The 23167-nt window shown below is 35.5% G+C and overlaps 1 protein-coding gene across 1 annotated transcript in view; it reads right to left on the bottom strand.

Annotated features, from left to right (window-relative positions):
- DNER (delta/notch like EGF repeat containing) overlaps positions 1-23167 on the bottom strand; it is a 110765-nt gene that overhangs the window by 18075 nt on the left and 69523 nt on the right. The window contains exons 6-9 of the mRNA XM_014308498.1: positions 18350-18495; positions 12509-12662; positions 10475-10588; positions 3482-3706 (exon numbers count right to left, since the gene is read on the bottom strand). Coding sequence (XP_014163973.1) covers positions 3482-3706; positions 10475-10588; positions 12509-12662; positions 18350-18495 — 639 coding nt within the window. The remainder of the gene's footprint in view (positions 1-3481; positions 3707-10474; positions 10589-12508; positions 12663-18349; positions 18496-23167) is intronic.

The following is a 23167-nucleotide window of genomic DNA, read 5'->3' on the forward strand; positions in this document are numbered from 1 at the left end:
AGAATTAGTGAATATTAGAATATTAGAATTAGTTCTTTATGAGGTAAGAAGTAAAACATGACAAACTATGAATCTAATGTCCAAACATTAAGTATTTCTTTGTTACCTGTAAAGGGTGAGGTGATAAGTGTTAATAATTAGGGTGTGTAAGCATATAAATACAGACTTAAGGTAAGGTTTCATGTGCAAATGAAAAATCACACACACAGTACAAAGCAGGTATGGCTGCATAGGCTTGGGAGTTCCACAGAGCCCCTCAGCAGACATCTGAAGTATGTTCAACTTGGAAACAACTTACTTTTCCTTCCACTCTGAAAATAGGAACATTCAAAATATTAGACTGCCTTCCAGGTTAGCTTATACAAATTAGCTTTCCTCTACGAGCTATTAGATGAAAGCCCACAGTGAAAGCCAGCACACACACACACAGAAATTAGTAGCAAATATCTGGTTGTTCATGTTCTGCAAATTGTGCAGCTATGCAAGTCTAACCACTATCATTTATCATTCTTCAAATCTGTACACTGGCCAAAGAAACAAGGAAGCCAAACTGCCTACCAAGCAAGGAGACTTGCACAGACCTTGGACTAATTGGAACAATTTAAAATTCCTCTTTTGTTTAATTTTTGAGACAGAAGTACCACAGATGAAAATCCAAAATCCAACAGACACTGTAAAACAGTGCTTAAAGGAAGGACAGTGTTCAGGTCACACACATAAGCAAAACTCTTAGGCACTTTGTTTCTGTATTAGAAAATTATATCCACTGTCAAATACTTAAAAAAAAAAAAAAGACTACAGCATCCTAGAGCTGAACACAAAATTTAAGTGACAGATTCCAAATTTCATAAAACTGTTTTTCAGATGTGTCAGATAATCAATACAGAAGAGAATTCTAAAATGTCATTTAACAACCTTTCCATTAAAATACCTAAAAAAAAAAATGTGTAGGAATTCAGGGATATGTCTGAAAGCCCCCTGTACAAAGAAGCCAATGATCAAGGAGCAGGCACAGATACTGAGAGCCTGCAAGTCAGAAAGCCTCAAGGTCACAAGGCAGAGATCATTTCTTTCCTGGTAATAGCTTTGTTATTAACCCTTGATAATGCTTCTAAACTGTACCCAAATTTTATTCATTCACTTTACAAATAACGTAACAGATACTGTCAAGGTCTCTTCAGGCAAAACTGTAAATAGAATCCAGCTTCTTAATATCCCAGAGACAAAACTACATTACTCACCCCCTCTAGCAAACTGCTTTTTGATAGACATACCAAAAATGTATTAGGCTATGATTTGTAGCCATTACTTTAGTTTGGGTTTTTTTTTAGGAATTGCAACATAGGATTCCTCAAGTTTAATTGCTCTCACCTGCCTTACACTCAATAATTACCCAAACCAAGGGCAAAGTGTCAGTCACAGTGCCTCCTACGTGCTGATTTACACAGAAGTTGACTGCCATTTGTCTATTATCCTTTTAAGTCATGGGAAAAATATCTGAAAATAATTGATTAAAATTCTGCTGCTCTGAGTTAATAAAAGCCCATAATGGTACATTCATAACAATGAAAAGGCATAAAAGGTATAAAAGGAGGAAACATTCTGTCTACCCCTATCTTGATGCCACTTAGGTGCAGTTCTTAAATGACCTTCTGAAATAAGTTACCCAAGTTTTTAAACTATTGACAGATTAATGATGAGCTCACTTAATTTTGCCTCTAGTTTCACCTCTATGTGAAGCAAAATGTTATTTTTAAAAGTGAAGTTTACAGCACCCTACAAAATGTTTGGAAAAAACAAATCTTTCTTTTTTTGATACATGGAGCAACACAAAAGAGTTTAACTAAATAAATGCCACATATGGTCCTAGATACCACCTCTAAGGCTCCTCATCTCTAACTTTTAAAAGCATAAGTATTGTTCAAATAAAAATAAGTTTTCATAACACGAGAGCTCTAACACTACTTTTAAGTCCTGAGAGAGACAGAATAATTTTGAAAAAACCAAACTATGGAATTCTAATTAGGTTTAGGTGACAAAGTTCTGAAAAAAGCTTTTATTTGACCAAGAATACTTGACTAGCTTTTCTTTGTTTGAACTACTGGCAAAGAATATTCTGAAGAAGATTAAAACTTCCCTGGGTTTCTTGGAAAGATAAATGTCTAGTTTTTCCTACTATTAATGACAAGTGCTGTCAACAAATGCATTATAAGATAACATTACTGTGGTATTGTCTGAATTTCACTTTCATATTTTTCTCCTTTATAAAAGAGTATGTAATTTAACTATAAATCTGTCAACTCCAACAACAAATTTCCATAGCTTCTGGTAATTTGTGAGTTCCTCCCAAAATATTTCTGATGGTCCCTTTCATGTCTCTAAACAGCAGATAAATTCTGACACCACCTAAAAATGCTGAATAAGTAGATTTCATTAAAAAATCCCCATATTCATAAATATCCACAAATAGATTGGTGGGCTACAAGCACATCCTGAAAACTGAGATGGAAGAGATGAAGAATTATGACTGGCTTCTTAGACAACAAGAAAAAGCAGCAGAGAGAAGGTATTCCTCTGAAAGGAGTGTAGAACAATGTGAATGTCACAGCAGAGCTACTAACTATCAAATGTCACTCCTTAGTTTATCCCTTGTACACTGGAAATTTGTTATATCCTTAATTTCTTCAGTTTTCAAGTTTATAGCTTCATAGGAACAGACTAAAAAAAAAAAGATGCCAAAATTGTTCAAGTGAAAACAAAGATTGGTGCTCACTCTCTAAGTGCTTAAACAGCAGTGGATGTGTAGCACTGGTTATCAGACATTTTAACTGCTACTTCACCTACTAATCATCATTGCTAACATGGATAAAGGGAGCTATAAGCACCCCAATATCCTGTTATGTTGGTACAAGGAGGAAAAAAATCTGGAGGTAAACCAGTTGCTGCACAGACCCCATGAATGTCAGGCTGTGCTGTCAAACAGTTCCCAGCTGAGTCTCCTCACTGGACTCACCTGAGCAGCCCTGCTGGATTTTTGTCTAGAGAGACAATTTATGTAAATATGGACAGCAGAACTAAACCCTTTGGAATAACCAATATTCTTCCTTCTCTACCTTTGTTCAGTCACCTTGTCTGTTTTTCCCAAATGATCAGTGCCACATTTCCCATTCTCTCTACCAAATTTTGTAATTCCAACAGTGCTGATGCCTCGCCTTGGAAAGATTTATCCTGCAGACTACAGTTTTGTAATACAGCTGTAGAGTTCACTCAAGCCATATGGATCTCAGTGGGTATTTCAGTGCTCACTCTGCAATTTTTGGTTTTCCAAGTGCAATGTGTAGATTCCTATCACTGCTCTAAACAGAACATCTGCTCAATCTGTTTTATAGACTGAGAAGAAAAGGAAGTAATTTTAAGCTATATATGGAACCTACATATAAAAATATTAGAAGATTTGCAGAGGATGTAACTTGGTACAAACCAGGGATACAGAGGCATCTGTAGCTGGTTCCAACGCTGCGACAAATGCCGTGTGCACACGGGTTCAGAGCACAGAAATCGATCAGCTGAGCACATGTGGGTCCTGTAAACCCAGGACTACAGCTGCAGGAGAAGGCAAGTCTGTCTGCATAGCAGGTTCCATTGTTCTGGCAGGGAGATGATGCACAAGGGTCTATTTTGTCCTCACAAGTGGTTCCTAAAAACCCTAAAAGAAATAAATGGGTTTGGTAAGTAAGCATCCTGATATGCATACAATTTTAAGAACTAAAGCACTAAAGTTAAGAACTAAAGAACTAAGTTTAAAAGTAAGGCATTGAGAGATCTATATTCCTTTCTTTTTTAATTCTATGAATATTATAAAAATACAGACTTCTTACACAATAAACTCTAATTTTGCCTATTAACATTCTCTGAAAAGAGATGCTTCAGCTAATATCATACTATAAATGATTAAGGCAGGGAATTGCAAAAATATTTTCTGAAACTGACAGTGGTTATCTGCTTTCTGAGTGAATCTGGCTTGAAAAGTAGAGGAGATTTTCTAAAGATCAGGAGCTGGCTAGCCTAAAAAAAAAGAAAAAAAATCCCAAACTGACCTATTTTTCCTCTGTTAATGTGTATGTAAAATGTAACAACCTCTTAAACATAACATGCATTCATTGAGTTTCAATAACTGAAGTATCTTTTAGAAGAACAAACTACTCATTAGCAGGAGAGACAATGATTTATTAAAGCAACACCATACAAAAAACAGACATAAGGAAAAGCATATTCTTGCAAGGGAACTTTTAATCAGATGTAGGGAAGAATTATATTTTAATAAATTACAGTAACTGCATCTTGTATCTATACATACACATACATCACAGATGTAGTAACACAATGCATGCTTATTGTATCCCAAAGCAAGTCAGAAAAGCATATTCAGATTCCAGAACCCTTCTAAATAACAGAACCAACTGTCCTTTCCATTCAATTATATATCTTTTAATAAGTATTTGGTCCTTTTGTACAAACCATCACTTTTCGGGCTTAAAACTCCCTGGAATATCTTAAATTGTAAAAAAAGCTCTTAATATTACAGTAGAATAATAAACAAAGGTGAGTAACCCACACAGAGCATATTACAGAGATCTACTCACAGAGTTAACAAAACTTGTATTAATGGAACTCAGAAAAGATGGGGAGGCCACAATTGCTCTGTGAGTGCCAGAGGTTTTGGATTTTTTTGGTCACAACTGGCAGCAGGGTTTTAGGGGCATCTTCAAAACATTAGGTTCTGGAAAAATGACTTTCAACGCTGCATCTCCCTTAGATATCCATAAGTCTTACATCAGAATTATGGAATGAAAAGTATGGAAAAAATAATGTAATTTACAAAAAGAAAAGTAGCTAGAAAGATGGAAAGAAAAGAAATAACCTACAGATTGGACTTTTAAGTTTTGTCATACAAACTCTGCAACAGACCAGGAGAGAAAATCAGGTCTGGCAGGGCACAGATGAAGAACAGGCAAAGCCTTCTGTCCTCCCCATGTTGCTGTCCTATGGCTTCAATTGCTTCTTGGGCTCTGTCAGGACCACCTGCTCAGCAATGCTGAACAGAGAGAGCCTAAAAACTAACACTGTGAAATCCTGTACTAGAGGTCCCTCCTGTAGATGATACCTAAACCATCAGAAACTGCAAAGAACAGAAACCTCAAGAGCAAGGATGTAATTCCACAATGGTTCACTAGCAAATTAACAAAGCCTGCACTGTTGTAATAAAATCTCGGTCAGATTTAAAAGAATCTGCAAGGACTTTTAACTATTACCAGGAGGAGATCAGCCAGTGAGTCCAGTGAAATCTCTCAAGTAACTCTGAAACCAGATTAAAAAGGTTTAAGGAGATCTGAGGTCACACAATGACACTAATACAACCTTTGCAGTAATCTTCCCTCCAAAGAGGAGGTTACTGGCAGATGGCTAATGTTTCAAGTGACAAAGCACTTCAAGAACATATGCAGGTTTAAAATACACCAAAACACGTTGCCCTTGTGCTATCTTTGACTGCACTGTGAAATGCATTTAGGTGAGTCTGGAAGTTCAAATCTCAAGCATGAGTCAAATATCTGAAAATACTCAAAGCAGAAAATACAGAAATCTATTATTCTGGCATTTCTGAATGTACACTTAAATCCATACTAGTTCAATTGTTGAAAGCAAATAATCCAAGTAACTATAAAAATCAAATTCAGGGGTGTATTGACTGAAAACAGAACCAAATTCCAGATGAAGAAAAACTGTCATTGTTTATCTGCAGAAAAATATCCCCTGAACTGCCCTTCAACCAGCTAACATGGACCCAACCCTGCCTGTAGGTCATTGCAGGCATAAAAGGGGCATGACTGAAATGCAAAGTCTAGTAGTAATTTGAAAGAACTGAATACAAAATCTACAAAGGAATAATGCAGTGAATCTACCACTGAAAGCAAAAGAGCCAAGTGCAAGTCAAGGAAGTCAAACATTTTCTGAAGACACCACAGAACTGCCTGTTATACAGCTTGTAGAACAACTAACTTGTCTGAATGTTACATTAGACCCAATTCCAAGAATTACAAGTATGTGAAAAATTAGGTCTGTCAATTGCAAGGGCTCAGGACTACAAAACTTTTAACTTTGAAATGCAGAGATAAGCACTAAAAGAAATACAAGCAATTTATTATATTTCCTATAGAAATTTGTCTTGTGAGGAAATAGAAATAAATGGTATTTCATCAGAATTCTGTAGAGTGAAAAAAGTTACTAATCAGAAAGATCAAGAAACCATTAAAACGCTGTAAGATTTTGATTGAAATTCACTCTAGCTAAGTCTTTCTTGATGAAGATGAATAGAGGCTAAACCCATTCAAGCATTAAGGAGAAGTCTATTAAAAATAAGAGCAATTTGGGAAGGCGCCAGGTAAAAACATTAGATTAGAGGAAAGTACCAGAAACTAAACAGCGATAAAAATTTTTAATTAACGACAAAATGTTCTTAAGGTAAACTAAAGTCTCTTATTGGTAATATGAAAAATTCTGCATTCTGATCACCAGTAACCTTGGGAAATCTTCTATATGCAACAGCTGTGTGACCCAGTTTCCTGTGATCAAGATTGTAAATGGGTTCATTTTATGTAAACCTAAAGAAGTTAGAATGACGTCTGCAAGATGTACTAGAGAAAAAGGCTTTTACATGAACAATGAAGCAGAGAAAACAGTGAAAACCTTGAAACTTAAACTATTTTAAGTCTCAGAAAATAATTTCTGTTCTCCCAGTCAATTAAGACACATGGTGACAATGTGCATTTTCTAAATGCTATTGCAAATCAACACGTATGAATCACAACTTAGCATCTTCTATAGCTGTCAAACTCTATTTTCTAAAACACAGAAGCCATTGTAAGAGCATTCATAAATTTATTGCTTTCCAGTATTTTCAGAAATGCTTGCAGATATTTTGGGACACTTTTGCTCAGTATGTTGCCAGCAGTAGTTACCTGCAGCTACTCAAATCAAACTGTCAAAAGTAAAACAAAATCAATGCTAAAATGTGAATTTCAAGTAATATATATATGTTAAATTCTTTATCACAACATTGTTTTCACTCTGTCTTCTTTTATTCTAGAGGATGCCTGACATCCATTATTGCTGCCATTTTTCAAGAATGTATTAAGCCAAATTAAAATATTTCTGCCCAGTTTGTCCAAGCTGGTGACCTCCACATAAAGCATGTAGGAAGAGCCCAAGAATCCAGGCCAGTTTGATGGGGTTGGCCAGCTGAATGCAAGTTATTTTTATCAAAGATTAATGTTTTCCTATAACACTGAAGGCAGTTAATCTATACTTATCATCAGAACATCAAATTTGCGTGGAACAGAACTTCAGAAATATCTTGCAACAGAAGTTTATTTCTTTGTTATAATTGATCTGCACTTTGCTCATTACTGTCTGGCTTTGTTCTAAACCACAGCCCACTACTAAATCATTTTAATATTATCATATGAGCAAAATTCACAAAGGGTGAAGCACCTTCAAGTACCAAGTCTTTCATTCTATCTAATTTTACAAAATTTTGTCTGTAAGGAACACATTTCCTCACCACATGATCAGTTAATTTCCATACAGTTTTTTTTTTAATTTTAACTTTCAACAAAGATTTCTGTGAATTTGATAACTACATAGGTAAGGATCACTAGCTTCAACATCTCTAAAACTTACATTGATTTATTTAATAATATGTGTTTATTAATTTAACACAACGACATTTATTTATACCAATCAGGGGTATTTTCTGTTTCCAATTATTATTTGTATATTTAGTTCCACTTCAGGGTATTTTGGAAATACACATAACTTCCCAGAAGCTTAAAGAAAATGGAGCAACCAAATTTGTAAACTGATGAGCAGTACCTCAAGCAGTTTAAATAAAATCTATTAATGTTACTGTCAATATAATAGTGTGTTATATACTACAAAAGTGGAAGAAAACAAGAGGAGATATTTAAGAGTGATAAGGATGGAATGATTCTGAATAGAAATTTCAAATATTCATTTTCAGGTTGGCATGTTTACTACATGCAGGGTTTTAGAATGTTCCTTTGCATCAACATTTGAAAGTAATACTTACTAAATGTATGTTTATTGACATAAAATTAATAAAATAATCAAAGATCCCTATGCGATTGTAAGAAAATACAAGATCCAAACATTATTTTGAAAGTAACAGTGTCAAAATTTTAAATAAATTCTTTGGTCTTTAGTATTGCTTAAGCTTCTTCACTATAAATTCAAATACAAAATCCAATTTTCTCTTTACAATTGATTCAACAGCTTCATATAAGAGTTTCTTTTCCGACATATTTTTGGTATTAAAACTTACAGTGCATCCCACAGAAAATGGACTCTGTAAGCATCATGAAATTTTCTTTACTACAGGACTCTTAAGACAGTAAAATTGTCTAAAGAGTCATCAAGAATGGTTCACATCTGAGATAGGATGCTTTTTCAAGGCCTCAGATCCAGCCTTCTGTCAGTTATCATGTGCTTTTTCATGAACTACAGATCTCGTTTGTAAAAGAAAAGCACAGCTCAAGATTATTCTTTATTGTTTCCATCTGATTCCTTCATCTGCCATCTTTCTTTTCCTTGTGTGATAGTTGCTACATTTCCTTATCCTTTTCCAAGATGTATTCTATCTGCAGACTGTAATTCCTACACAAACATCAGCTCCTTGGTTACCTTTCCCCACTGTGCTGAATTAGCACTACAGAAAGAAAAGCCTTTTCTCAACAAGCCATCACTATTAAGCAGAGCAGAATAGCAGCAGAGCAAGAGACCTTGCTTAAATTAGAAAATTGGAGGTTGGCAGGAAAATTTGCAAGTTACTGCATCTGCAATTTTCAATTAACTACTCTTGTATTTACAAAAATTACTGAATCTCTTCAGAGATTAAAACCCAAACAAAAGCTCCCAAATTATGCCTCTGTGAAAGGATAACACCTCAAAAGATGTAAGAATGATCAAGGGACAGTCATTAGTAAACTTAGACAGTGCATTTTGTTAAATCAACTTTCTTTCCTTCCAACAAGATATCTGAATTTTTCAGTTCATTGACATTAGACCTTCCAGAACAAAATGAAGAAGCAGTGACCCTGCCCCATGGGCAGCAGGAGAGAAGCTGGGCCATGATCAGTATATTCATTAACAGGGCATCATGAGTGAGGCTGGGCTATGATCAGCGTATTCATTAATAGGGCAGCAGGAGCAAGCAATTAATGAGCCACACACAGAAACACGTATGGCAGACATAAAACAACCAAAAATCCCAGCAGCTGCTCTTCCCAACATTATTGGAAAGGTCATTGCCTGCACTGCTTCCTTAAAGATTCTTGAACATTCCTTCCAGATTCTCAAATCTTCCTTAAAAATTTCTTTGGGAAATCGCAAGTAAATTTTAGACCAAGTCTAAAATCTAATATTTTTTCTCCTGAATTTCACTACTATTTATAAGGGAAACAATTTCCAAGAATTTTCCACAAGTAGGATCTGCATGCCTGTCAATATGTCAGTTTCAACACAGCAGTTCAGTCTTGAAGCATAGCACTCTAGAAAAGCAAGGAATCAGCCTGAAGAAACTACAAATAATCTTTATTATTAAGCATTTAGATATTACCAGAGCAGTTATCAAAGAGTTGCACCCTTAGAGCAAGCATTAAAGTACTGGTAGAACAAAACCAACATCCACAGATCAAGGAAGGACAGAAGTATAATTAGTTCAAAGTTCCAATCTTAATTATAAATAACTAATAGGAGGCTTCATAATTGAAAACTTCCACTCATGATAATTTTTTCATGCGCAATTTAGGGATCTGTCATTGCAGTCAGCACAGTGTTATGAAAGCACACTCTGGCATTGGGGTGTCCTTGTTTCACATTTGCAAGATTTACCAGTGAGAATCAGTGAGAAGCTTTCATGTCAAGAAAGGAATATGTCCAAATGGAAAGGAGAATTAAGTAAAAACTTTTGGGATTGAAATAATTCCTTTAGTTTTTACTTTTACATACATTTTAGCCAACTGGCCCATGTGCAGAAAAGTGCAAATACTACAAGGGAGGCATCTTTTCTCACATATTTAGTGGACAACATAAAAATCAGATCACACCCTGAGTCTCCTCAAATTCACCTTTCTCATCAGTGCTGGAGCCTGGTTTCTATTGTAGAAATAAAGAACATTTCTGCACCACATATACACTGAAACACTAAACTCCTACAACACTTCATATCCTGCTGCTGATTATCCCAAGATTTCTCATCTCATTTTCTTTTCTGCCTACAATTACAAGCTAAGGCACAATTAAAAAAAAATTAAATATACATTTCTACATCAATATAATTGAAAATTTAGAGTAAAAACAGCACTTTGAACAAAGTACTAAAGAGGAGTTTGCTGGTTACCTTCTGGGCATTGACAGCTGAATCCATTGAGGTGGGATGAGCAGGTCCCCCCATTCTGGCACGGCTGCTGGATGCAATGATCAATCTCTGACTGGCACAGCTCTCCAGTGTAACCTACAAAACAGCTCACAATATTCAGAAGATGAAGCAAAAACAAGGGTTTACCACTAAACATACTGCTCAGCCAGCCATTACTTTTCTTGAATCAAATTAAGCAATATAAGCAATAGAATCTAGGACAGTCTCTCATTTCTTACAAAATGAGATTGCTAATTAAAATGTATACTTCACGAGAGAAGCATACAAAACCAGCAGAATTCTAGAGACTTCATCTGTGGAATTTCACCAACAGCAATATTCTGACATCACCAGTGAATTTACAATAGATATTGGGTCCTCACTGGTACTCATATAACCAAAAAAATAAAGTCATTTTGATATGGTTTTCAAATACAATTTGAATCCCAAGTCAATAATCTCTAGCAAGGCTTTAAACAGAACTTAACACTGTGAATTATTTGTGCATATGCTGAATGTCTGTCATTTGCTCCTACTTCTGGGCTTCAAGAAGAGTGTTTATTTTAAGTGGGAGCTGTGAAGAACTGCTCAGCACAGTTGCAAACTCTTCCAAATAAGCTTCTATAAGTTCACAAGCTACAGATTGTGTGTACTGTACTATTTGACCATAAGTTTGCTTTGTTCCATATGTCTGATGTCTGTAACACATCCCCCAAAAATGAACAAACTTAAAATGCAATCTAAATTATTCTACACTCCATACCTAAATTTCATAACAACTACCACACATTCCCCTTCCCTAGTTTTTAATTACTTCCAAGAAAATATCTTGAATGCATGACTGAAGAAAAAACTACAAGCTACACACAGACATGTCTTATTTTTTTAAAAGGAACCCTACAAAAATTATTAATAATTTTTCATAATGAGTATATTTAACCAAATGGCTGGTGTTAAAGGCTAGTAAGCTGTGATTATCACTGCTATGAACAGGTATAGAAGAGAAAGACCCCAAGGTGAGATAGGGGACATACATGGACAGGATTTAGCTGATGCAGGGGAGAAAAAGGAAAACAAATGGAACCCCCCCCAAATTAAACAATTTGGGGGAGAAACACCCATGGTTTTATGAAATAATTATTTTTAATGCAATTATTTATAAAAATAAATATGTCCTATCTTATTACCACCTATAGTGCATGTTTCATCCATCTGAAAGAGAATATGATTTAGGAATAGCATCCCAAATACATTGCAGGGACTAGAAATAAAGAGGTACTAAACAATCAGCAGAGAAGGGGGGAAAGCAGTTTTTTGGTGAGATACACACTAAGAATCATTACACCTCTACACTTTGTGCTGATATTTACCTTCATAACATTTTCTTCTACCAGAATTTGGGAAACATGATCACATACACATATAAATGTTTCTGAAACTTGCATATGGAGACACATAGGATAATTAAACTCTTACCTACAATTTTCTTTAATATTTTTCATATGGAATTCATATTTTTTTAGAAATTCAAAGTTAAATAACAACAGACTGTTTTTAGTGTGTGGACACAAATTTTGGTGGATACAATAATTATGGGTAGAAACACAAAACACTGAACTTAACAATGATTGAGTCATTTGAATGACATTAGACACTTGATATTAAAAAAAATTAAGAAGAATTTTTAAAAAAAACCAAAAAGCTAAACTTAAGCTTATGTGTGGTGGTCACAGAACACTTCTGGGGGAAAAAAAAAAGCTGATGTAAACTAAATTTTCCTCCTGTGTTTTTAGTAGGTAAAGTTCCACTAGTTATGATTAATTCCCTCACAGGGCTAAGGTTCACACATGTGCTTTCAGTGGCATTTTTCACCAGTGAAGAACCTTCCACTGCCCTTATGTTGTTGTTGCATTTTCTGTCTGTTCTGGCATCAGAAGTTTCACAGTTCACTGCTCTGCAAAAAGAGATGCACTGAACGTCAAGCAAAGCTGCATTATTCAAGAATTCAAAACCTACCAGGCAGGCAGCTGCAGGTGAAATTGTTCCTGTCATGTTTCTGTGCTACATCAGTGCAGGTTGCATTGTTCTGGCAAGGCTGGCTCTGACAGGCATCAAATTCTTCACACAGGGAACCCTTATATGCATCTTCACACTCACAAAAAAATGTTGCCTAAAAACAAAGAGGATATGTACTTCAGAATAAATTTTCAAAGATAGTGTTTTCATTTTATACACTTGTGAACAAAGATGGTTTGGTTTTCCTGTTCATAACAACAGTCGTTGCTATAAATACATCAACTGAACAAAGTTACTCCTTGAAATACTAAACCTGCACCAATTCTTCAGCTTAAATTTTTAATGATGTTGGGTCATTTCATCTAGACAAGGAGTCTGGGATCAGATCTAAATCATTATACATTTTTTCTTCCATTCCAGAAATTAGATTTATAGGCTGAAATAACTGTCAGAATCAATAATGTGCAGATTTACTGCAACAAAGTCCTACTACAGATATGCACTCTTTAGATGACAAGCTCCCAGAGTGGTACTTCAGCAGTAACACCCCCTTTCAATTCTGTTAAAATATGTCTTCTTCTGAGTGTATTCATTACCTTTTCCAAACTTCGCTGCTTAATAAAAATCAAGACCACTACACCTCTTAAAGGCTTAAAGTACCTACAGGAGGCATGTTATGGCACATTTTTGTTGGTAATAAAATAATTCAAATCAGATTTAAAAACTCTTTAGGTGACTATGATTGTCAAGGAAGTCTCCAAGAAAAGCAGCAAGCTCTCTCCTCTGTGGTATGCATTTAGATGAGATCTGAATCTTTGTCCTTCAAACACTAGATGGCAACATCACTCACTCTCAGCTATTCCAAAGCCAGACCTTCGGTGCTGGAACGCAGCTGTCCCATGCACAAACACTGGAATGCAAAGTGCAGAACACGCACGGAACTAGAAGCAAAGAGATGGCGGCTTCTGGTTTTGCTTCATATGAATAAACAGTTGTGACTTAAGTAGAAAATAATCATCTTCACCTAAATAAAAAACTTCACTCCGTAAACTCCAGATTCCACTCTTCCTTACAACTATAACACTGGTAGTTATACAAGAATAAATATGATACATCTTCAAAACTCAAAACCATGACTATGTTATTTATCAGGAGTGCCAGAAGCCCTTAAGTGTACAGTCTACACGTGCTCTGGAATTCACTCCAACCTCTTCACCAAACAGCTCTGAGTACCTCACACATCACCAATGACAGGTTTCCAAAAAAGGCTGTAGTTCAACAGAAAGGAAAGACAGTCAAGCAAAAGAGAGTCAAGATTATTATACTCACATAGCACAGTTACTATCTTTAAAGTTTTATCCAAGAGTTTGATATAGAGATCAATTTACCATAAAGAGTATTAACAAAATGGGGTTTGAAAGCTGCAAAAGAAAACCATTTTAACACTTCAATCTGAACTATCTAATGGCAGGTAACAGTTCTGAGATGCTGACAAGTTATTCTGTGGGGAAGATTAGGTTATTATCACTTACCCTAATTGATACTACTTTTTTGTTTCCTGAACAGATAACATCCACCAGTATATTTGAGCCAAACTGAGTCAAGAAGCAGCTCCACACTGCCATTATGCTAGAATTAATGTCAGTAAAAACTTCAACATTGTCTCCTATCAATGAAAAGATCATCTATTTTACTTGATTAAGTGCAAATATATAGTATCATTTTGGATGGCAAAATAATTTTTAAAAATAATTTGCTATATAGCAACATGTACCATATCATAAAAAGAGCTGGAATATAGTACTTTTTAGCTAGTCTAATTAGGAGAGTAATAAATCCTTTTTTCACTATGGAAAAGAAATCAAGATGACCAGAACAAAACTAATGTCTACTCTCTCTTACTGAGAAAGACTTTCAGTATTTAGTACAACTCAGACTGAGTTACTATAATATTTGAGCAAAATATTGATGATAATTGCATACTCCAGAGCATACTGTACTTAGGAAAATAAGTCCATATGCAGGACAGCATACCTTCAGGTATACATGAGGGGTTTTATAATTTGCCTTTTTACAGACTATTATCAAATGGATCTATCCTAAAGCTTCTAGCTTGCATAGAAGACATGGAAATGATGGCTATTCAATTCAATGTATTATTTCTGTGTGCAGGCAGAGGCCAGATATTTTTTGTGTAAATTTTTTTGTGAAATGGGTTCTAAATCTAGCAATAAAAATTCATATTTACACAGTCAGCCCATCCATATTTTTTTGTGGGAGAGTCAAAGTTATGGAACAGAGCAATCTGTGAGAGAAACAACCTCTTATATAAGCAGAATCATGGCACTCACAATCAATGGATGGCCCAAGTTCACTTCAAAATCTTACATGAAATCAGAAATTCACACCTGACAAATCTCTCCCCTTTGGCTTAACATCACAACTTTTTCATTAACTGCTAACTGTTAACTCATCCTGGTGTAAAGGTGAGCAGATGAATGTGAGAGCAGTATTTATATTGTGATGATGCCAAGACCAGTGCTATATTTCTGACACATTCCTGTTTCCCTTGTGGACAAGTGGCAAGCATGGCAGCAAAACAGGCACAAAGTTCATACAAAGGAAGAAAGAGGCATCACTTGAGCTCAGCATCACCTCACTGTACAGAGTTTCACTCAAGGTGATGAATTTTATCTTCCATTCAAAAGCAACAATAATTGAAAACAAAACTTTGCATTAGAACTTTGCTTTTCATAACCACACTCTATAAAAAGCATTGAGCTGAGTAGAAATCAAGTAATAGATCGGCAAGGAATGACTAAAATCTAGCCAAGACTCCCAGGTTAGACCAGAATTCATTTGTTTATAGTTAAATGCACTCTATACATAACAGTAACCCCCCGTGCTTATTTCACTGCAGATTGTTAACTACATTTAAATTTCCCAATAAGCAGATGTGTTCCTACATTCTTTTACACACTACTAGATTTGAAATAAAACTATGAAGCACATAAAAGCCCAAAGACAACCATTAATCTTCTTGGCACTGGAAGCAATGACTACAGCCAGCAGAGCTCTGAGCTTGCTCATGGCATTGGGCCTTTTATGCCCAATTCTTCTAAGAAGTTGCTCTGCATCCTGCAAGACTAGATTGTGCAAAACCAGAATGAATTATGGATAAAAACAAACAGCAAATCACAAAGGGTGCATTTTAAATTTAAAGAAAATTAAAGTTTATGTTCTGCAAAAAGAAGTGCCTTGTGGGAAACAGACACAATGGCTGTCATGTCAAGCATGCAATTTTGGCAGCCGCTTGCTCCATCATTAGGGAAATCATCAAGACATTTTAGAGCACATCTCGCATAATTTCAGTTAAACAATGACACAAACATTCTACTTAATGAAATATGTCCTTCTATTTTTATTTTATGCTGAGCATGAATCAGGGTCCTATCTGAAGTTCTCTGATGCACCAATATAGGCTAAGGATCAAGGAAAGCTCATGGATTTAGAAACACAGGACAGGCAAAAAGACAACATGGCATTTTAATTCCCCCTGGAGTAGGAGGCTGGATATAAATTAACTTCCTTTGGGTCACTGTATTTGATGTTCTAGCAAGCTACCCCAGCCCAGCAGGCACCTGGCACAGGTTTGATGGCATTTGAGAGGATCTCTGGGAGCATTACTCATTTATTCAGGTTCTAGAAAACTCAGGAGCAGTTAATGACAGCAAAAATAGAAGCAATTGCATTTCTGAAGTTAAAATTTTATTTGAAGATATTTATATATCTTTAATGGTCATATAAATATATTTACATAATTTTTATAAATTTTTTATACTTAGAAATATTGAGAATCCTGCTAATTCTTGATCTCTGACTGCCATTAATCACTAGATACTCTTCAGAAGTGGATTTTGACAAAGTTTGTGTGTCCCACAGCTTCAGCCACAGGTCAACTACAGCCTAGTGCAAGTTATACCAAAAACACTGCCTTAATAAATTTTCTGGTTATTAGGTTCAGAGACAGAATAGTGATAAGATATGAACAATCCCAATTTTTTCTATTCACTTGCCAGGGAAAGCAGCAGCCTGAATGTGCACAAGGCAGGGCTCTCTCATCACTCACTGTTCTGCTTTTAACATATAAAGCTTCCAATGTCAAGATTACAGGTAGGAACAAACAGATACTGGTTTATCTTTGTATGAGTTAAATAATTGCTTCTCTTTCTTGCTGTGAAGCCAATCTGTCTTTTTTAAAGAAAAAATTACTTTATTAATCTTAAAAGATTAATAACGCATGGATAATTATTAGAGGCCATATATGCTTTTCTCTTAATACAGAAATGCATTAATTCTTCTGCATAGATATAAGAAATAATTTATTCTTATTTTGTAACATCACATGAAACAAGAGACAGAAATTAGAGTCATAAAATTAGACAAACACAAAAATATATGAAATAAAGCAATCTATCAAAAGATATAACTCTCAAATTGACAAAAAAATGGAAAAAGACAATATTTTATTATGCACAGTAAATGTGAATATATTTATGTAAGTCAAATTCAAAATATTGAATTTATAAAATAAGAATGATAAAACACAGTAAAGCACAAAAACTAAACTGGACCATGAAATATGTCACTGTATCTGAATGAATAATTTATTTGGATACCAGCCAGCTGGTATAGTAAAGCAGCATTTATTTTAAATTCATCTTGCAATAATTATGTTCACACATTACCTCAAGCATTTTACAAATTCATTTTTGAGAAATAAAACAGATAATTATTCCAGATGTTAGTACTGCCATGTATGTATAGATTACTGTGGCAATTTAATTATTGTTGTTACAATTCAAAACACCATTTTCTATCAAACATGCTTATTGTGAATTTAAATCAGAAAATGGTAGCAGATGAACTACAAGTGAATTCACTCAATATGCCAAATTTTTTGTGCTCACAGCAGGCTCACAGCTGTTAATATTTACTCAACAGTTACTACTGCTTTTATCTCCTAAATGAATAATAACAAAACCAAAGATTAACTGTGCATATTTGTGCTGTAAATGACTTTTAATCCATGAAATAAAAAATAACATGTATAGAAGGTAACAGAGCATACAGTATCTAAATCACAAAAGCCCAGTCTGGTTTTGTAAAAGCAGAATAGACTGCAAATTTGACCGTTTTTGTTCTTATTTTCTTATGTTGCTAGATCACACAAAATCCCCAGAGTCCAGTAGAATTGCCATTGTAATCCCTAATGCAGTATTACGTAAAGGACAAAGCTGTACAGGAAACCTTGCAACCACTATCAAATTACTCCATTCTGCTTCTTCTCACAATTATGATCAGGTAATTCCATCGCATTGGTCAGTCTACTCTCAGTAAGCAGTTATTAAGAGGTGGAGAGAGAAGCACTAGATTAAAGCTGACCTAAAACCTACGACAAGGTTGAGAACTTAACAAATCTGAGCCCATTGGTGTGGAGACTGGAGATCCCAAGTGCCCACACCATGGTCCTCCTTCAGAGAAACTTTCTTCTACAGTGACTCTAAGATGCAGTGCAAATTCCCTTACACCTGATTTGAACCATTGTTTCTATTGCCAGGGCAGGGTATGAATCTCTGCATCTCGTTTCTGTTATTTTTTTACTTCAAGCGCTTGATTTTCAGGTGTAGCAGATAAATATTGTTGTTATTTAGTAACACCTGTGGGCTTTCAATGCCTGTTCCACAGCTGCAAGGTATAAACACCAAGGACAATTTGCCCTGTGTTTCAATTATCATGGAATTGCCACATTACAGGAATGTTTTGGTGAGTTGACCTTACCTCATCTGGCTTGGTGATGCATTTCCCTTTGCCTGAGCATGGGAAGTTGTCTGAATGGCTCCCCACAGGCATGCAGGTACTCACTTTCACCACCACAGTCAAGCGTAGAGCCACAATGCACTTGGTAACTGAATCATTCAAAAAACCTTTTAAAAAAAAAGCAAATATTCTTGTTATATGACAAAATAGGCTGATACTGTTAATGCTCTGCAGCTAGACAAACAAATAAAGCTTATTTGAAATAAACTGTCAACTAAGAACAAAATTGCTCATACTTAATACACACCTCTCTGATTGCAAGGCATGTAAATACAAATTAAAATACAATTTGGAGACAAACCTCATTATATTGATTAAAATAAAGGAAGACAGGATGGTGAAACAGATCTACTTCCAGAGCTCAAACCTATTTTTTTTTTATGTTTTAAAATAAAATGCTTTTGCCAGCCACTTTTTTAAAAGTTAAAATATATATTTCTTTAATTTCTTTAATGACAAGGAACATGAAAATAAAATTTTGTGGAGGAATACATTTAAATGAATTCATAAAAGCTACTTTCAGAGCTAAAAAGCACCCAGATTCCTTACATTGGTAAAAGATGGCAAATCCCTTTGGTTTTGTTTTCTACGAAGTTTGCAAGAATATACTTATACCACTTGACAGCACTTCTTTGTGTATTTGCAATACAAGTATTATTGAATGTCTCATCTGATGTCTCTATAAGCTGATATGGCAGATAAAGATGAACTAAACATGGAAATAAGAACACTGGACAAGGAACAGCAAGATTCATGAATCGCTGGCTAGCACCTGTAATTGCATGGAAGGAAAAAAAATTATGGTTGGTAGCTATTAAAACACACTGGAGCATAACAACTTCACTATCACACATATTCCTAACAGATTAATCTGAAAAATAAAAGAAGGACAACAGGAAAGATAAAATGGGGCACACACACAGTCCATAACATATGGGATAAAGTCAGAGTTCATATGAAAATACACAGCCCCTGCTCCTGTACTTGTGCTTGAACTGCCTCATTCCAGCACTCTGATTAGACTCCTGCACCACAGCCATTCCATCTGTGGCATCAATTAATTGTTTTGTCTGGGGAGAATAAATGTGCACTGACACAAAAATGTGGGTTTGGTACAGTGTATATACTGTATGTAGAATTTATGCATAAAATCCACCAAAGATCCTTCCATAAACTGCCAAACCTTGATTTCACTATCCTCCATGTAGGCAAACTCCAAAGGGTCTGTAGTACCAAAATGGAATGTTGCAGGCACAAAGCCATTCTATGGTTCCCCTTTTCTTTAGAAAATATAGAAAGAATTTAAGCGAAAATTGATGGGTTTTTTTTAAAACAAATATCCTTTATTTTTAAAAGTACAACACTAAATAGATGCAGTGTATGACATAGAATGTTTTTTCTTGGATTTTTCACTTTAAATTGCAAAATCCATTTACAGCCTAAACCTCTAAGGAGCTTCAAAGATGCAATTCAGCTTCTTGCATTATAGACTGGAGATAGCACAACATTTACTCATGAGAAAAAAAATAAAATATTTTTAATGAACACGAAGGAACAAACAAAAGTTTAATGAAACAGAACTTAAAGTGAATTCTCTTTCAGAACAGCTGCTAAGCATTACTTACACTTTGCATATGGAAGTGTCAAGCATGACTAATTCTACAAATTCCACGCAAAATCATGTGGAAGACTTGAATTCTTTGTTCTTCATTTTTAGATTTCACCTTTTAAAATGCTTCATTCCTTCAGCTGTTAGTTGTCTATGATCCCTAAATCCTGCCTTCAAACAGGAAAATCTTATGTCCTACATAGACACCGCTGGCTTGAGTACAGCCTCTACAAGTTAGCTGAATGTTCTAAAGGATCAGATTAAAAAAACAAAAACAAAAACACATGTATTGGGTATAGTTCCAAATGCCTAATGGTCTGTTTTGGCTAGTGAAGATTATTGTAATCTGATGACCTCTTCAAAGCAAGCCAATTTATTCTGGCCTCAATACATACCCCATTTTTACCCATCTGTTCAAAGATGCAGCCAGAATTTTTCTTTAACAATTGAATGCAATTGTCATTGGCAGTCATGCAATTGTCATTGGCAGTCATGCAATTGTCATTGGCAGTCATGCAATTATATGTGAATGCTTGGAAGAATGTGGTATTTAGAAAATGTCTTTGGGTTCACATTTCCTTGTCTGAAGCAGATTGTTACATATTCTTCAGGACAGTTCCCTAAAGAAATATAAAATCAACCTTCTTTGTACTTTGAATCTTGTTACTATTTTGGTATCAAAAGCCCTTAGGCAAACCACTGCAAAAATCATTATTCTCTCTAGAATGACACACATTTTCCTGCAAATTCTAATTATCTCACCTAATTTGTAAATACTAGAAACATACAAACATGGGTGTTTATTTTCAGTTTGTAGAAGTTGCATATAATGTTCTGAGATCTCTAGGTTTTAAGGCTAAAAGAAGCTTGTCTGACCATCTAAATATAACACCCTGCTTAACTCAGGTCATAGCACTTCAATTAATTCTTTCCCCAATTCCCATAACAGCAACTGAACTACAGTGAGTTTTAAGTTCTATTTTTAACTTCGAGATGAGAGAATAATTTCAGAACCATATTTACAGCTCCTTTCATCTCAGGTCTGGCGAAAAATATTACAGCAGTTTATACCAAAAGGTAATTTTGTTCAGTTCAACCTTGCTGGTTTTTCTAAAGCCAGTTAAAACATAATGGCATCAAAGCATTTTTAGTTGCAGAATTCAGGGTTGAGTTATTTACAGTAATATAACGGAAACAATTCTCAAGCCAAATAAATCATAATGTGATGTGAGTAGTCACAGATTGCAGAGGAGGCATTTTCAAGCTTTTTGCACACACATTTGATAGTCTGGGAAATGCCTGCACAATTTCCTTGGCAGAAAGCATGGTAAGACACTACAGCTCCTTCCTCCCTGGCAGTTCCACACACATGTCTAGGAGCAGGAGGTATGGGTGTTCCTGTTTCACTCACATCAAGAAAGTTAAGAATGAAAAAAAAAGGAATAAAGTCAAACTAAAAGAGGACAGGTGTCATCATTATGTCCAGATACTTTCAGAAGATCATATCATGCCATTCAGATTACCAGTACTCAAACATCAATTGAGTGTATGCTTTCTAGACTAGACAAACTGATCTGCTTCCCCCACAAGCCCCATTTCTTAGCAATACCTTCCTTCTAAACACAGCAGTGTGAGGTCAGCGAGCTGGTCCACAGTGGACAGTCAAAATAGGGAAGACTGAAGCTAACAGACCACCAAGAAGGTTATCATATTGCATATAATGTTAGCAAAAGGCAAAACACTTCACTAGAAATCATTCACTAACTCTTGCTATGCCCCACATGCTCTGACACACACCAACACCTTTTGCATTTGGCTCAAATATATCTCTGTATTCTACACAGTGAATACATGCATTCCAAAGACATCCACCTTTGGCTGAAACAGTAGATTATCCTTTTAGTTCCAGTTCAAAGAAGAGTAGATCTTTGAGTTCACCTAAAGGTTTCTTGGATGAGTGAGAATGACTGTCAAGGCAGGATTGGGCACTCACAACAAAGTAGCAGTCCTCAAGTTTTCAACTTATTTTTAGCCTGGTTTCCCAAGGAAATGAGACAGCAGTGGGATGTCTATCAGTTTCCATCTGTTCTCTTTTTCTCTCTCAACACTTTCCCACACCAAAAGCTTTTGGGGTCAGTAGCCAACTTCAACATTTTGCAAAGCAGTGAAGTTCTCAAAGACACTAAGTGCCTACAGCTCCCCTGCACAGCAAGCAGCCCTTGCACCAAGGGCATTGCTAAGTCAAGATGGTAGAAAAACTAAAAAGGGCCCCAGAATAAGGTGATGTAGAGTCTCCACGCCATTCCCCATGTACAGTACAGTCAGCTATTCATTATTTGGAAAATGGGAAACTGAGATATAGTTAAGTGGAAGAAAAACAGATCATATCAGTCCTTCAAGATCAAAGCAGCAGTACTTGGTGTGCCTGCACCATATCTTCAGTTCTTGTCATGCAGTAACACAGCAAAGCTGTGATACTTCCAGATCAGATTTCAGCTTCTAGAGAAAACACTGCTGTTATCAGAGCATAATGAGCATCCTTTAGAAACCTTACTGGTCCAGGAGAGAAGCTACCTAAGTATAGCTGATATTTCATCCACATCTGATGGAAAGTCATAGAAATAACCTAAAGTGTAAAAGAGTCCAGAAGAATTTTCTGTTTGAACACATCTCTCCCACCACAAACGACGACGTTATCCAGCAATCTAAACAAGAGTGGTCAATATGCTCAACCTCTCTTTTTAATGGCCATTGAACTTTGCAGACATAAGAACACTTGAAAAAAGGAAGCTAGGAAAGAAAGAGAACTATATTTTTATTACAGTACCCACCAGGAAAAAAAAAAAGGAATTAATTCTAGTTCTTCCTCCTAAAGTGTTTGATGTCCAAATTTTATCCAAAGACTATTTCATGTCCATGTCATGTGATATAGCTAACATTCAATACCATGAAAATTACTATGAAAACAGAGGTCTGTACTAATCACCCACCATGCTTCAGAGTGCCTTCTTGGATCTAAGCATGAAGTTGGAAATTTACTTTAACTATATGAACCGATTTCCCTCTGTTATGGCGCTGTATATCACAATCTCAAATAGTTTTCCATCTATCAAATTAAGCAAGCTCAATCCTTCTCTTGTTCATACAAGCCATGTCCAACTCATTTTAGA

This window comes from Geospiza fortis, unplaced genomic scaffold (assembly GCF_000277835.1).
Source record: "Geospiza fortis unplaced genomic scaffold, GeoFor_1.0 scaffold318, whole genome shotgun sequence".
In the NCBI taxonomy this organism is placed as follows: domain Eukaryota; kingdom Metazoa; phylum Chordata; class Aves; order Passeriformes; family Thraupidae; genus Geospiza; species Geospiza fortis.